Genomic DNA, 16,829 nt, shown 5'->3' with positions numbered 1-16,829 from the left:
TCTTAAAATGAGTCTGAATGGGTGGGTATGAGCACATGGTGATTTGTTCGTGTGCGTATTTCCAATCAGTCACAGCTGAATGAGGGAGGTGTTAATTCCTTTGAGCTTAAACTGCTTAATTTCCACCCACTCCAATAATGGTTTCATCTCTGCAAATGGAGTGCAGTTCAATCAGTGCTACTGTTACCAGACACAGCAGGTGCGTTTCACTTTGAATGTTGTGGATAAAAGGAGGGAAATAAAGACTGCTGCTGCTTAATGGTGATTTTTTTTTTTTTTTTAAGGAAGAACAAATCCATTATATGTAGCACTAAAAGGTGAAAATCAATCCGAATTTCCATATATAAACCGCTCAGCAGTTTAAGTGGCTGGATTTCATTAACTTATGAAAACATATTTGATAAATATTCCCGCTTACAAATCTTATAGTATTTATAGTATTTTACTTCTTTGGTAAAGAGTGACAAATGTCAGAATCACAAATTTGCATGAAAATGTAGTTCATAGTATTGTTTCTACATTAATGTCTTTAGCTATTTTTATTAGCTGCAGATCTTCTGCAACAAAACAGTTGCATAAATGTACTGGACTGACTTGGTAGGATGGCATATTTTTGGGATGATGCATTATCTCTGAAATCAGCGTGTGATCCAAATGCTCTCGAATGTACTCTTCCATCTTTCCCCATGCTGTTGCATTTCATTTAGTCTTTTCCCTCTTCGGGGTGACTCAGCCCGATGAACATTGGTTTGGAACTATTTATGCCTCAGAGAAAAAGAAAAAAACATATTTTGGTCACTTATCTGTCTCATCAGCCTCTGAGTGCATTGTAATGTATGTTTGTAATTACATGAACCACACTATGCACTAATGAAGACAAGACAAGTGACTGTTAGAGATCATGAATCATTCTCCTGGAGTATGTAAAGGTTACAGGCTGGGAAAGGAAGTGCTGTGACTGAAAGATCCCATGCACTAAGGTGCAGTGCACACATACTGTAGGATGGAGGATTTGAGTGAACAGGGGTTGGCACGGGTGGGTGGGGGTTTTGGTTTGACGCAGGGAGGGTAGAATAATAACTGCACACTATTTATAGGAGCACAACGACCTACAATGTGCTCCTGCATCATCTCTGTGTGCTTTTCAACTGTGAAGATACATATAGCAAGTCACACTGACTTGTATTTTACTGTGCTAGATGCTGGCTTTGTAATTAAAAAGAAACTAAATGATTCAAGTCCTTGCAATTACAGTGCGATCCTGTAGGCATTCACACCCTGTTATTATGAAAACAATAGTTCTGTGACTCTAAGCTCATGCAACAAAAATTTCCATTAATATGCATGTGTTTTCTGGCTGTTTTCTATTTGCAGGTCTTGTAAAGGTCATTACTTACTCTTAAATATCCCAGCTGTGTACAAATTCAGCTAGAACAGATGCAATGGTATACATTTATCCCAAAGAGATATTTCTACTTTTGTCTAAACTTTTAATTTCATATTAGATATGTAATGTTATAAGACAACCAGAATTATGACTCTTAACTATTAATTCACAACAATGTTTGTTTGCTTCATATGTCAAAGTGCTGCCTCAGCCTGTAAAATTGCTTTCCACCTTCTCCCTGGTGTGACATTTTGTTTTCTGTTTTCCATACTGCTTCATCTCTGGACTCTGACAACATCGTCACCAGCATTGCTTTGGCACATTTAGACTTTTCAGTCCATACAGGGTTGCACTGCTGAGGCAGTGTGGGGCACTCATACGCTCAGGGGTCACAGCTATCGTAGCAGCAGACCAAACTACACATCACAGTATCACAACTTTTACCTAGACCTGTAACTGGAATCTCTAATTCTGCTGGAATGACCTCATATTTGTGAAAACACGCTGTTAACCATTAATTTCTCTGGCTTAACCTGACCCTTTAATGGACTATCAATTTCACCAAACCGCTTCTGTCTGAATGAGACAGGAATTATAACTACCAAAACCTTATAAATTAGTGATGATGATGGTCACAGGAGCAGAGAGGTTTACAACTGAAAATATACACACCATCTCCCCCTTGTGTTGAAGTTTTAACTGGCCACTGACAGTTACCGGATATACTGTGAGCACACAGTGTTGTGTTTAATTTTAGTTATTCAAAGCAACTGATATATATATCAATGGGAGGTACAAAGCAGGTCATTCTCGTGGCACTGGACTCACATTGTTTCCCTCAGGGTCAGCACCCTGGATAGCGACAGTCGGTGCCACCGTTCCAAGAACACTCTTGCTCAGCAACCCCCAACCTGGACCACCAGGGACCGTGAAGCAGAGCTGCATGCTGAAGGGACTCCCATCACTGTAGTGTGACAGCCTTCTGGCTCTGCCAGGTCCTGTAGATTTACATCTTGCCCTGCCTGGACTGCTGCTTGTGTTTTGTGTGTTCCTTCAGTTCCAGATTGGTGCAGATTATATAAATGCAACTGGTTGCATCTGACCAGTCCATACAGGATGCCTTTAGAACCAGCTGTCGCTATTTTTCACTCTCTTAATCCTTTTGTTTTGCTAGGTGACACTACACATTCACTCGCCATCTCTGAAGATTGACTACTTTACTATTTCATACATTAAGTTAATGTATTTTGTTGCAATTTCTATATATTAATTTGATTGTTGCTGTTCTTGTTGCATTTTACCTCTTTTATCATAGCATAAGAGCCAGACTGTGACTGTAACTACAGCCTGTTAGAGACTTAAAAACAGTGGGCTTGGGTTGGGCCCAAAAAAATCATTCATCACCTGTACTTTACACGGATTGGGTTCCAATACAAAACACTAACACACTGATGGCCAAGCTGTAGCAACACCTCTACCAGAAAATTCAAAAATATCTCACATTGTATTTTCCTATTCCCCCCTACAGGCTAATCATGCGTGATCAGCCAAAAGATTATCAGATTGGCTTATCTCCATCCCGTCTGGCAGCCCTTACCTAGCCACCCGCAGGCTCAGTCTTGTTGCTCACCACTGTAGTCATCTGCAGAAACTCAGAGTATGGAGCTTTGTGGTTTCTTGTGCTAATTTGGATCTCTTCTGTTTAAATCAACAAGCTAAAACAAGTCAAGTTGGAAAGTAGACCATACTTATTTGAATAGGGAAAACAGGGCTCACTCCAGGAGGCAGGCATGGGAGCAGAGCTCTTGGCAAGCATGTGTTGGCCAGACTTTAAAGCATGGGGTATCACACTGCTCAGCTCAGTTGATTCCAGGTTGCTGAAAAGGAGGCTCTGACTTGCTGTTGAACCTCAGATTCAGAAAGAGCAATGTATGATGAGAAATAACAGGGACTTTTCTTCATCTTGTGTTTTGTGCTTCACAGAGACGTGGCTTTGTGGACAAATACCGGACTGCACGCTGCAGCTGGAGGGATTCCAACTTCTCCGAGCGCATCGTCACAAGGAACTTTTCGGCAAAACTAAAGGTGGAGGTGTCTGTTTTTACATCAACAGCGGCTGGTGTACCAATGTGACTGTGATCTCCCAGCACTGTTCTCCTGCTCTGGAGTACTTATTCATACACTGTAAGCCCTTTTACTCTCTGTGTGAGTTTGCTTCATTCATTCTGGACGCTGTTTACATCCCGCCGAGTGCGGACGCGCACGAAGCTCAGCGCGTACTACTTCACAGCTAAACTCAAACAGCTGAGGCTAGAGAAGGAGGCTGCATTCAGAAGGGGGATAGAGACAGCTACAAAGAGGCCAAGTACAGGTTTAGCAAGGAGGTGAGAAGTGCTAAATCACTGTACTCTGAGAAACTTCAATAGCATTTCTCAGCTAATGACTCGGCCTCTGTGTGGAAAGGGCTTAGGCAAATCACCAACTACAAGCCTAAAGCCCTGTCGCTTTGATGGACTATCTGCCATCCCTGACACCCCCACTCACCCCATCAACACGGCCATTCACACCCCCCACACCCCTGAAGTCATTCCACCAGTATCCACCTCAGACCCCTCCTCCTCCACCACAGCCCTCTTTATCCAGGAGGAGGATGTTAACAAGCTGTTCAGGAAACTGAACCCTCACAAGGGTCCTGGATCAGACAGTGTGTCCCCCTCCACTCTGAGACACTGCGGACGAGCTGACTCAGTCAGACAGTGTTCACAGACATTTTCAACACCTCTCTGGAGTCATGCCATGTGTCAGTCTGCTTCAAAGTCTCCACCATAGTTCCAGTCCCCAAGAAGCCGAGGATCGCTGGACTTAATGATTACAGATCTGTGGCATTTACATCTGTAGTCATGAAGTCATTTGAGCGCCTGGTTCTGTCCCACCTTAAGTCAATCACAACCCCCCTCCTGGACCCCCTGCAGTTTGCCTACAGAGCCAACAGGTCTGTAGACAACCTGACTCTACATTCCATCTGGCATCTGGACTCCCTGGGAACCTGCGTTAGGATCTTGTTTGCCTTCAATACGATCCGCCCAGCTCTCCTCCAGGACAAGCTGTCCCTGCTGAATGTGCCTGACCCCATCTGCCGGTGGATCACTGACTTCCTGACAGACAGGAAACAGCATGTGAGGCTGGGAAAGAATGTCTCGGACACCCGCACCATCAGCACCGGTACCCCCCAGGGCTGTGTACTTTCCCCTCTGCTCTTCTCCCTCTACACCAACTGCTGCACCTCCGGCCACCAGTCTGTCAAGCTGATTAAGTTTGCAGACGACACCACCCTCAGTGGTCTCATCTCGGACGGGGATGAGTCCGCCTACAGGAGGGAGGTGGACCATCTGGTGTCCTGGTGCGGCAACAACCACCTGGAGCTGAATGCCCAGAAGACAGTGGAGATGATCATAGACTTTCGGAAAGTGCCGGCTCCATCGCTCCCCCTCACCCTGACAGACACCCCCATCCTCATGGTGGACTCCTTCCGCTTCCTGGGTACCACCATTACCTGGGACCTCAAGTGGGAGCTGACCATCAGCTCACGCCACAAGAACAGTTTCTTCCCCAGTTTCTTTCCCCCTTGGACTGTTGAACACCAGCTGATTAACATGCTGCCCTACACTGATTTTTGCTCATGTCATTAACCACCTGCTGTTCATTTGCACTGTTTACCTCACCCACTTGCACTATACTCCACCCTGCACTACCTCACTTTTGGACTACCTCCAGAAACATATTAATTTTACATATGTTATTTTATTTTGTTTTACCTTATTCTATTTTATTTTATTTTATTCTTCTATTATATGTTACTTGTTACGTTCTATGTATGCACCAATCACCAAGACAAATTCCTAGTAATGTGAAACCTCTTCACTTACAATGGCAATAAAGTCTTTTTTGATTCTGATTCTGATGTAGAGTCCACCCACGTTTTCACTAGGTGCTGGACTCCCTCCCTTTCCCTTCTTTCCAATCCTGTTCATGATAGTCATGGACAGGATCTCCAGGCACAGCTGGGGTGAGTAGTGTGCCCAATTTGGGAATCTCAGAACTAGACCTCTGTTTTTGCAGGTGACATGGCTCTGTTGGCTTCATCAGTCCATGACCCTCAGCTTACACTGGAGCAGTTTGTAGCCAAGTGTGAAACATCTGAGATGAGAGTCAGCACTGTCAAGTCCGTCTCTGCCAGAAAACCTCTGATCACAAGCCGAGCAAACATGTCATTTTACCTGTCGATCTACCGTTTGATATGTATTCCAATCCTCATCTAGGGTCATGAGCTCTGGGTAGTGACTGAAATAATGAGATGAAATGAGTTTCCTCATGTCTTTAAGCCCAGACTTAGCCTTAGAGATAGGGTGAAGAGCTCGAACATCTGAAGGGAGCTTAAATTGGAGAATCCTCTCCTTTTTGCCGAAAAGAGTTAGCTGAAGTGGTTCTGGCATCCTCTCTTTTGGAGGTTTTCCAGGCACATTCAAATGGGAGGAGACCCCAGGGCAGAACCAGAATTCACTGGAGGGATTACATATCCCACCTGGTCTGGGATCCCCCAGGAGGAGCTGAAAAACATTGCAGGGGGAGAGGGACATCTGGAATACCGTGCTTAGTCTACTGCCACCACCACCCAGGCTGGAAGGATGGCTGGATGACATTTGGAAACTGAGGTGTTAACAGCAGCTTTGTTCTCATGAGAGCCATGTTTCTGTTTCAGTCTGTTCTGCCAATTGACACAGCTTAGGGGTAGACCAGTCATCTGGAGAATCTGAGGATGGTCAACATGTGCTGCAACAAAATCACAAAGAACCCAAAATAATTCTCATTTGGTAGACCCTCAACAACACCTCAGTAGAGGTATGTGACTTTCTTAAGTGCATCACGCCTCACGACTCCCTCGGTGAGCGGCTTTTGACTCACCAGTTATACAGTGATGTCACTATTCAAATGTTTTCAAGCTGCTTTTGGAGGTAGACAGGAGTGTGACAGAGAAAGACACATGGACCCAGATCTCTCAGAGCTGCTCAACAGCTGATGGTAAAGGTAATTATTTTGTTACCATTATTATATTAATGTAAACATAAAAGTGCAGATTGTCAAATCCTGTACTTCTTAAACACCTATTGAACTCAACAGAGGAGAAGAGATCAGAGGATTTGTCCCATGATATTATATCAAATGTTACAAACGACAGATATGTTTGTTATTCCTCTGTGAAACAATAAAAACTTACTACAGTGCTGTGTTGATTGCAAACTGCCAGTTTAAAAAATGGTCAGTTTTTGCAAATATGAAACCCTGGACTCTCAGTTAAAACACTCGCTGTGTCACTGACACAGAAGTCACATCCAAAAGCTGTTTCCTGTCACTATGGGTCAGACCATGGGAATGTCGGAGCTGCGGGGAAAAACGAAGTGAAAGTCACTGTTGTGCAAGGGTGAAACACATAATTGGTGAAAGTCAATCTCCAAAGAGCAGCTCTAACAAACTGCAGGGAAATAAAAAAGCATTCAGAGTCTAAAATTGTAGCCTCATTTATTTATGTTGGACGCTCGCTAAAAACAACCCAAACCACCCCCACATAAAAGAAGAAAAAAAGTAATAATAATAATTAAAAAAAAACACTGAGAAAGCCTGTGACATCATAGTTATTTCCTCTGAATTGTGGAAGACTGATTCACTCTGCTTTAACATCAGCACAGTAGCCAGTTGATGGAGGGGAGGGCTGAATCCATGTTCGGGATTAAAGCACGCCTCACTCACTGAGCGTGTGTGCGCACTGAGCTGCAGCAGCAACAGTTCCTCCAAAACTAAATGTGCTCCACAAAAAGTTTAATGGCTAAATATAAGCCGTGGCTGCTATGTTGCTTTATCTTGGCTGTCGTAATTTGCGCTGTGGCTCTCGTCTGTCTGTTCATCGCCTTACTTGCTGCCACAGGATGTCCCAGAGGCAGCTTCAAACATGCGGCTGTGTCTGCAGACTCGCAGCTTTGTTCCGAGGTCGGCAGGTAAGTAACTTTCCAAGTCTTTCTCTGACGGGGAGGAAGTCTGGTTTAATCAATGCGTAATTTGACCTGAGACTGCTTTGACGTACTGTATGTTAAACCTTTAAATAAAACCGTGAATGGGTTAATTTTTTTTTGTAGTTTGGAAGTTAATTGGTGTAACAAGACATACAGTATTTCCATCATATCTGTGTCTTTATTCAGACAAATGAGTTTAGTTATTCAGAGGTTTGCTATCAGGCTGCACTTCTTTGCTCCATGTGATTGAGATTAAAAAAAAAAAACTGAACGGAGCAATGAGATAAGCAGTTTAAGAGATTTGATAGGCTCTGCTTGAGGAATAGAAATAATACCCACAGAGGTGTGTGCAGACAAGCCTTGATTCTACTCAGCTCGTCTTGATTTACTTCCAAACTATCCTGTTAGATGCAATTGTAAGGCAAAAACAGGTCTAAACAGACACTAATGCATGTTAATCTTTCTAACATAGAGTGAATAGACTCGGCCTTTTACTGCCTTTTACTTTGTTGAATGGTGAACACCAATGTGAACTTGACTTCTATCATTACAGAGTCCAAATATAGTCTGTGTGTGTGTGGGGGGGGGGGGGGGGTTTCAGTGGAATGTGTATGTAGATCTTCCGGCTTTTGTATTCACTGCAGTCCACTGCCAGGATTTGCCAAGGGTTCAGAGACAATGGATTTAAGCTCTAGGAGTGATGCATCATACCTTTTACCTTTTGGATTCTCTCAACTTTCAGAATTTCTTCTGCTGGGAGCCATTTAAGCAAAATCTTTCAATTTCATCCCCACTTAATTAATCTAATCAGGACAGAAACAATAATATTTAATTTCTGAGTAAGCAATAACCCCAAATGACCAAGGTGTCAAACTCTTCAACGCTTAGGTACAAAATCTGGGAGCTAGTTCCCAGTCACCACTTTTTTCAAAATCTTTTCATCAGCACCCTCTGAAATCACTTGAAATCACTTGATGAGGGCTGCAAAGCCTACTTCACAAAATAAAGAGCCTATACCTGATTTTGTGCCTCTATGGACAACATCCCATTCAAAAATTCATCAGTTTATAGCATCTACTGCATAAAGACAAACCGGTATCAACAATTGCATTTGTTTGTCTACACTATTCACATGAGACTCCCTAATTAGACTCTACTGATTCAATTTTAGTCTGCAATTCAGCCTCATCAGATCTTTTCTTCTGTTAAACCCTTCAAACTACAAGGGCAAGTCGCCCTCACTTTAACAGAGCCAACTCATTGCCATAACTACGTTCCCTTGTCTGAGACCATGCCAACTTCTCAGAGAAAAGACTCATTCAGAGCTACCAAAGAGTATTCAGACTTGAGATTCCCACTCTGTTGGATACTATAACGAGTCACTTGTATTTTCTAATAGAGACAGTATACCTCAAAAGTCATATTTGAAAGAGAAAGAAAGAAAGAAAGAGAAAGAGAAAAAATCACCACCATGATCGGCAACTTCCTGGCATGTTGCATAAGCATTAGCACATGGTTTATATTTGTCTCTTGGCAGCACAACACATCGACACCCTGAAACACTGAACCCTGAGGTCCTCAATGATGCATGCATCTATCAAAAATGTGTACAACTGTGTGTGGTTGGACAAATATGTGATGATTAATTAGACTGTGTGTGCTCACAGTCTTCTTATAAATTCAGGTAAAATGATTTCTTTCCAGGAACATGCTCGAGCAGGGGGGCTCAGCAGTAGATGGCGCCATTGCAGCTCTTTTGTGCACATCTGTGGTCAATCCCCAGAGCATGGGGATTGGTGGAGGATCTATAGTCATGATAAGGAATAAAACTGGTGGGTCTTCTCATACATTTGGGTGACTTAAATTTAAATTCTTATCAAATGATTGTGAATGATTGTTTCATCATTATTCATGCTGATCTTTTCCCAGGAAATGTTAAAGTCTACAACTTCAGAGAGACTGTTCCACAGAATTTCAAAGTTAACCTTTTAAATGACTGTCCCCCAGGACCCCTCAGCTTCAGCACAGGTAGGCAGAGTTGCTCATCAGGGTATAGTGGTATATGACTCAGATTTCCATCTCATGCTAGTCATTGCAGTGTCATCCTAGTAACTCACAGAAATGTTTCCGATTAATCATTTTCCATTATTTTGAAAATCATTTAATTGCATTTGAGGTGTCTTCTTTTACTCAAGTAGAAATTATAGGAACCCTACACACATTTCCAAACACTGTTTAACCACATCATAAATGGTGCGCACTACAGTGTACCGGTAGTTGTAAACAGATATAAAACTCTCAGCTGAGATTAGATGTTATTTTTTAACCATTAAACAAATATTTTACATTTGAAATTACATTTGTTTGTCCCAATTAATAATGTCACCAAATGTAGTAAAAACACATTTTGTCTTTTTCTGTTCTGCAGTCAGTCCACTTGATGTTGTGATTTGATTTTGTATTATTTATTTAATGCAGCTTCACTGTTTCCCAACTGTACATTGTAGGAGTCCAGTGGATTGGCGTTCCAGGTGAGCTGCGGGGCTATGAGGCAGTTCACAGACAGTATGGGAAGCTGCCCTGGGCCAAGCTGTTTGAGCCAACAATCAGAATGGCCAGGGAGGGCATCGATATGCCACCATTTCTGGCAAACCTCCTGAAATTTGTTATTGTGAAAAGGCATATTGAAGCCTCCTCTCTCTGGTAAGGCTTACTGACTGAGAGCTTTTAAAAGTCTCCAGTAATCAGTATTAGCAAAAATGTAACTTGAAGAATATAGATTTTTCTTACCACTCTGATAATAATTGTTTGAGGGGCACTCACTGGATCCTTTTCTCATCTTTATGTCACTGCAGAAGTCTTGGAGCAAAGGGCTCCTATGAATCACCGGTTAAATGAATTTCAAGGCAGTTTTATGTAACTCTGGTTAACAGTTGACCAACTTTCAGGATTTCACATCGCATAATAGTTTCGCCCAGCTGACAGGCTCATTTCAAGACTTGTTGGATTAGTGAAAATGATTGGTTTATTCTATTTGCACAAGGGTGCGCACGGTTGTCAGGAGCAGAGTTTACTGACCCAGTGCTCATATTCTTTCAGAAATGTTTGAAAGCAAGATGTGAAAAGGTGTCCATAAGATGTTAAGTGTGGTGTGACAAATCTGAAACACTCATGCTTCCAGCCTGCTATCGTGAAAGTGTGCACACAGATATAGAAGCAAACTCCTGGAGAACATTTGAGAATGTTTATTGTTGAGTACAGAACATGTATGCGATATCTCATGAATTGCCTGAATTTAATGTCACTCTCTGTTAACAAAGTGGACCAAAGAGGTCACAAATCACTTAAGTATCTCCCAGTGTGTTCCTTTCTTGTGTTATAATATCTTCTTTTACATGGATACTTTTTTCCAGTGAAGTTTTCTGCAACAAGAACAAAACCGTCTTGAGTGAAAGAGATGTCCTTAAGTTCCCTAAACTCGCAGAAACCTTGGAAACAATTGCAGAGCAAGGGGCAGATGCCTTCTACTCCGGCAAGATAGGACAAGCATTAATCAGTGACATTAAAGACGCAGGTTAGTACAATCTCAAAATAGGTTGGGCAAGCAGAGGGTGTATACTTGAACAGACAGAAAAAGAAAACATACTTTTATGGACTGCAAAAAAAGTAAAGTAGGAAGGCAATTAGAAATTAAACAACTGTCTCCTGCATGTTTCTCTTAGGCGGGACATTAGAAATGGAAGATCTGAAGTCCTTCCGGGTTCGGGTGGAGGATGCGTGGTCAGTTGATCTGGACGATACTCTGATGCACATCCCTCCACCACCTGCTGGGGGCCCCCTGCTCGCCTTCATTCTCAAACTGATAAAAGGTTTTGTGTGATGTGATGACTCTCCCATGATACCTTGAACTCACCTGTACTCTACAATTTAATCTAAATTTTAGCTTATGTTTTCTAAACTCTAAATTATAAAGAAGTAAAAACACAAAAGATCGTAGAGCTGGTTGTACGTGTTGAAGGAGATGTTCTCCTTTTTTTTCCTGCAGGGTTCTCGTTTACTCCCAGCTCCCTGGATGGTTCCCAGAAGGTTCAGATGTACCATCATTATATAGAGGCAGCCAAATTTGCTAATGGACAAAGGAGGAGCATTTGTGATCCTAACTTTAATCACGACAAGGTTGGGATAATTTTCATTATTTTATTAATTAAAAACACATTAAAACAGATACACATGTTCAAATAAAATATCTCACAGTTTAACAGCTGCAACTGTCAACCGATTCTGCTGCCCCCCTCATCTTTATAGAGTCTTTTAGTGTCTTTCAGCTCGTTGTTTCGGTTCAACATCCTGAGATGGCACTGTTGTCATCCACCTTGTTTGTGGTCAGGCAGCAAAAAAAAGACCTTAGAAGCGTCCTGTATGCTGACCAGCACCAAATGATAGACAGACAAATATAACAACTAGCTGGTAATTTGGGCAGGTTGACACAAATATTAATACTACTACGACTCTTTCTCGCATGTTGGCTGTCATAATTTTAGTCTAGTGGCCTTGTGGTGAAAGGAGAAGTTCAGCTTTGTGGGAAATGTGCTTACCAGTACCATTCTCATGTCTGTAACTTAAATATGAAATTAGCAGCTGCATATGACTGAGTAAGATAATTTAGCTTAGCACAAATACTGTAAACTCCTGGTTCTGCCCAAATGTAACCAAATTCACACTTCTAAAGCTCACTGATTACCATGTGCCATTTACTTCATTTGTTTGTTTGTTTTAAAAAACTGAGCGTAAAAATTGTAAAAAAAAAAAAAAAAGAAAAAAAAAAAAAGAAAAAGAAAAAGAAAAAGAAAAACAACTATTGCCTAACTGAGCAATCTGCTGAGTGCCTGACAACTGGTCCCAGTCCCAACTGAGAAATAATTCAGCACATAACATGCTGAAAATGTTAAACTTCTTCTTTCCATTTATCTGCTTCCATGTCACACGCCCCCACCCTGCGTGTCTTTACTTACACTGAAAGCTGTCCAATTAAATCAAAAAATGCCACAAAGAAAGAAAACCAACCCCAGAAGGTTAAAAGTAATCCGACATACAGTCTAATTTCAGCTCAACCAGCAGAATACAGGATGTTGTTATATCCTTCACCAGTCTCATCATGATATTCTTCTTTCAGAGTGCAGAGCATTTGATTGATCCTTCCTTCATTAGTCGCATCAGGAAGAAGATTTTTTCAAACAGCACCCATGATGCCTCCTACTACAATGTTAAGCCCTCTACTGATCGCTTTGGGACGACACATGTGTCTGTCCTGGATGAAGATGGACTTGCTGTCTCTGCCACCAGCACAATAAACGAAGTGTGAGCAGGAAGCCCCTTCACGCAGTACATTTCTGTATCTTCTTTATGTCTTGTCATATTAACTGTCATATAATGTTTTATCCAGTCAGTTGCTTTGTTGTGATTTTGTTTTGTAGATTTGGAGGAGCCATTTACTCTCCACAAACAGGCATCATCCTCAACAATGAGCTGTCTGATTTCTGTGGGAGAACAGATGCAGTGAAAGCAGGTAAAGTCTCTGACATCAACATGGCCTTCCAGTCTAAGGCAACTGAATTAATGACATTACTTAATGTAGTCTCCTAGTCTTTTTCAGTCTGATATGGAGTGTAATTGTTGTCATAGGTGAACAACCTCCTTCCTCAATGGCTCCAGTAATACTTGAGTCAAAGTCTGGAAGGCTCCTTGTGATTGGTGGATCGGGAGGAAGCATGATTACCTCAGCAGTGGCCTTGGTAACTCATCTGAACTCTGTTTGCATACTTGTTTGTCTGCTTACTTGTTCACTTACATGATTCTCTTTTATTTTTGCAGTCAATTATGAATCGCCTGTGGCTGAGGATGACTCTTAAAGAATCCATTGCTGCACCTATAGTGTTTGTTGATTCCAAGAACAATGTGTATTTTGAGCCAAATTTTGACAAGGTGAGGTAGTCACACTGTCATCCCCACTGTCCATTAATATAATTTAAATTCATTTGACTGTGTGCTTTTATTTGATGAACAACATTTCTATTTGAGTTAATGGATTCTGGTGGAGATTACCATAATCCTACAAATTGAATCTACCTATAATCAGTTTTGAAAGTGAAGGAGGATAAGTGGTATTCACTATTCTGTGTGTGTTTTGTGTTCTGTCAGTCTGTGATAGATGGCCTCAAAGATCTTGGACACAAAGTTAAGAACACGGACTATTTCTTCAATGTCGTCAATGCCGTGGAAAAGGAGAATGGATGCGTTGTGGCCGTTTCAGATGGCAGAAAGAAGGGACAATCCGCTGGATACTAACCACACAGACCATGTGGAAGCACCACCATCCCACTCTGATCTGCTCTAAGACTTAGTGACTGAACATTTAGCCTTAAGAACACTGAATGTGTTGAAACTGTGACAACAAAATGTGAGCACACCCTTTCCTGATAGAACTGATGAGCAACAGTCAGTCCAAACACTTCTAAGTTTAAAGGATAATCTTATCTAAAGTCTTCATCACCAAATGGTGTTTGCTCACTTATCATGATATCTTCTCATGATCTCCTTTAGTTGATGATATTGTTAAAATTTCTTAGCATTTGTCCCCATAGTTGTCCAAACATATGAACTGTTTAAAAACTGCTTTATGTCTTACTACTCAGATTTCTTCCCCAACTGTCTTCTTTCCACTAACAGAGCTGTTGCTGATAAAGACCTAAGTTATAATAAGCCAGCCTTGTCCTCTCCATATATGCATTTTCAACCCAGCCAGTCTTCATACATGCACACCATATAATCTAAACGAGGTAGACTAATGCACAGAAAGTGAGGCTGCTTCTCTTACTGCTTCGATGTGCTTTCATGAGGATTACACATTCCTGACCAAAGTGTAATTGTTTTCAGCATGAGCCATAAAAACAAACCTACTGTGGTGTAACAAAAGAAAACCCACTGTGTGTCATGCTAAGCCTATTGATGAATGTAATGATGAACATGAATGTAATGTAATGATATTTTCATTTCACATTTTCTGACTAAGCTATGTAATGACGTAATGATGTAAGAACTAAGTAACCCTTTCAAAGTGACGCAATGGCATTTGAGTTGAAGGTTGTTGTTGGATGCCAGCTGTAAAAACAGGATGCTTTAACTGTGATCTTTTTACTGTATGTGAAATAGCCTTATTCAGGTCCCTGAACATAGTGTGAACTTTGTTTAACTGAGGAAATGCTGTTCAAAAATTATAATAATAGAGACCAGTGAATTCACATGAAATGAAATTATCTCAGAAACAGAAATCTATTTTCACACCACCAACATGTAATTTTGTATTATTTCTGTACTTTGACCTGTCAAAATGTTTTCTATTTTTTATTTTTACAACTGTGAGTATTTGTACTGTCACAATAAAACATAGTCTAAGTAGTCTAAACAAAGAGTCTCCAATCTCAACCTCAAGCCCTGAAAATTGCTTCAGGTCATACTTTGTTCAACCCAAACACCTCCAATATGCTTTTCACTGTAAATTACAGTTCTTTAAACATTTATCCTTTGTTGTTAGCATAGCATCATCAGCAATAATCTACATCATGTTTTCCTGTTTGCCTTGTTTCAGAGCAGCACTTTCGCATGGAGACAAAGGAAGCAGTAATGAGATACATTTCAGCAGAGTGACTCATGAATTAGTAATGATTTCTTAAGTGGATTCTGCTACGTTTTCCTTTGAGGCACTAGATGTGACTTATGAGAACATGCAAATTTTGCTCTGTGTGAAGCACCACTGTCTTTGTTGTATGACAAATGAGTTAATCTGAATAAGTTGTGACTTTATAGCTTCAGTGTCATGATATTAACAGCCATTTAAAGTAAGCATAATTTTACACTAAGCGGAAAATGTCTCTCTGCTAATAGTCTTTCACTAAAAGCAGAAGCAGTTAAATAATCCTGCGTGTTAGCACACTTTCAATCACAAAGTCCCTTGATGAGGCAAATTATCTCAACAGTGGTTATATGAAGTTATTATACAGGCCTGCTGTTTGTGTGTATGTCATAATTCTTAACTGTCATCATGCCATGCAAGGCAGTGGGTTGAATTAAAACCACGCAGGCATCGATACACACAGAGACCGAAGATTTTTTCATGTCTTAAAAGTGAGAAAATTGATCTGTAGGAGTTACATAACTCTGAAGTTCATTATAACTATGCGGAAGTGAAACTGTGCTTAATTGGGCCTTAAAGGAAAATTCCAGTGTGACTTGCTCACTTTTGCAGAATTATGAATTATGCCCAACTAAAGTTAATCCATCTCACTAAATGAAGTCTAAATGAAGCAGACACATTGTTCAAATCTAGAGCAAAGTCCAGATGGAGGCACTGAACCCGAGGTACTAACATTTTATAGCAGATAGTCATAAAGTTAGATTTAAGGTAAATTCTCTGCTCTGTGAGGGACCTCTAAAGGAATTCAAGCAGCAGCAAGAAATCTGCTGGGAGAACTAATCTCCACTTTCTAAAAACATACATTAAATCTACACCAAGGCCTTAGCACAACATCATTTGCATGAGCCTGTTTTTCTGTGACATGTGTCAGGTATTGGCCACCCTGTACACCTGAATGGATATCGTGAGTCAGCTGGTAGCCACATCACTGGTGAATGAACCAGTGATTATGAAGCATGTTGCTTTTCAATGTGCTCCATCAGAAACACAATAAAATTAAATAAAAGGCAAGTAGTAAAGGTTTCTCAAATAAAATTTTTTCCACATAAACATTTTAGCCATGCTTGCTTCATAGCCGTGAGAGATGGCACCGGAGCGGTGGATTTGAAAAATGTGTTGATCCTTAAATTTTTCATCTGCTGCCACCATCAGGACAAACTTTTATTTTGTTCATTTCTTTATTTAATGACCAAATACATGCAAAAATAATGGAATGCTGCTGCTGTGTGCATGTTTATTGCTAATTTGCAAATGTTAGCATGTTAACATGTTAAACTTAAAAACAAGCATGCTTAATATCAGCTAGCATCAGTTAACACTGTCTTTGTGAATGAGTTAGCAAGTACAGTCTGCCAGAACTGATAGCATGGCTGTTAACTCTTCCTTTTATAAACAATTAGCTTACTCGTGTCAGTCAAAAGATGTAAGAGTAAGGAGCTTGCCAGCTTTAGATTAAGGCCTGACACTAAAAACTCAAACGACTTAAACAGTGCATTTTTAATATTATAGTATGTTTATTTCAAGTGTTTATTTTGGAAAAACAACATCTTTAATGTGAACTGTAGCAAACTGATAAATGCAATGCAAAAAAATATAATGTTGGAATTGGCCGAATAAATGACCCATT

At 40.8% G+C, this 16,829-nt stretch overlaps 1 protein-coding gene across 1 annotated transcript; it reads left to right on the top strand.

The window, feature by feature from the left end:
* Positions 1–7,120: 7,120 nt before the first annotated feature.
* ggt5b (gamma-glutamyltransferase 5b) lies at positions 7,121–14,914 on the top strand. Its single transcript, XM_046375829.1, has 12 exons — positions 7,121–7,437; positions 9,157–9,284; positions 9,382–9,480; positions 9,960–10,155; positions 10,866–11,026; positions 11,175–11,321; positions 11,498–11,628; positions 12,626–12,810; positions 12,927–13,018; positions 13,135–13,244; positions 13,324–13,434; positions 13,651–14,914. The coding sequence occupies exons 1-12, from the start codon at positions 7,244–7,246 to the stop codon at positions 13,795–13,797; spliced, it is 1,701 nt and encodes a 566-aa protein (XP_046231785.1). The 5' UTR covers positions 7,121–7,243; the 3' UTR covers positions 13,798–14,914.
* The last annotated feature ends 1,915 nt before the right edge of the window (positions 14,915–16,829 follow it).

Source organism: Scatophagus argus, chromosome 20 (genome assembly GCF_020382885.2).
Source record: "Scatophagus argus isolate fScaArg1 chromosome 20, fScaArg1.pri, whole genome shotgun sequence".
NCBI lineage: Eukaryota > Metazoa > Chordata > Actinopteri > Scatophagidae > Scatophagus > Scatophagus argus.
This window is presented reverse-complemented; position numbering and strand designations above follow the sequence as displayed.

Bases quoted from the DNA above. Each gene is read 5' to 3' on its own strand.
- ggt5b (XM_046375829.1), top strand. From the start codon at position 7,244: ATGTGCTCCACAAAAAGTTTAATGGCTAAATATAAGCCGTGGCTGCTA. The intron at 10,156-10,865 runs GTAAGGCTTACT...ACTTTTTTCCAG, and splicing joins ATTGAAGCCTCCTCTCTCTG to TGAAGTTTTCTGCAACAAGA. The intron at 11,629-12,625 runs GTTGGGATAATT...TTCTTCTTTCAG, and splicing joins CTAACTTTAATCACGACAAG to AGTGCAGAGCATTTGATTGA.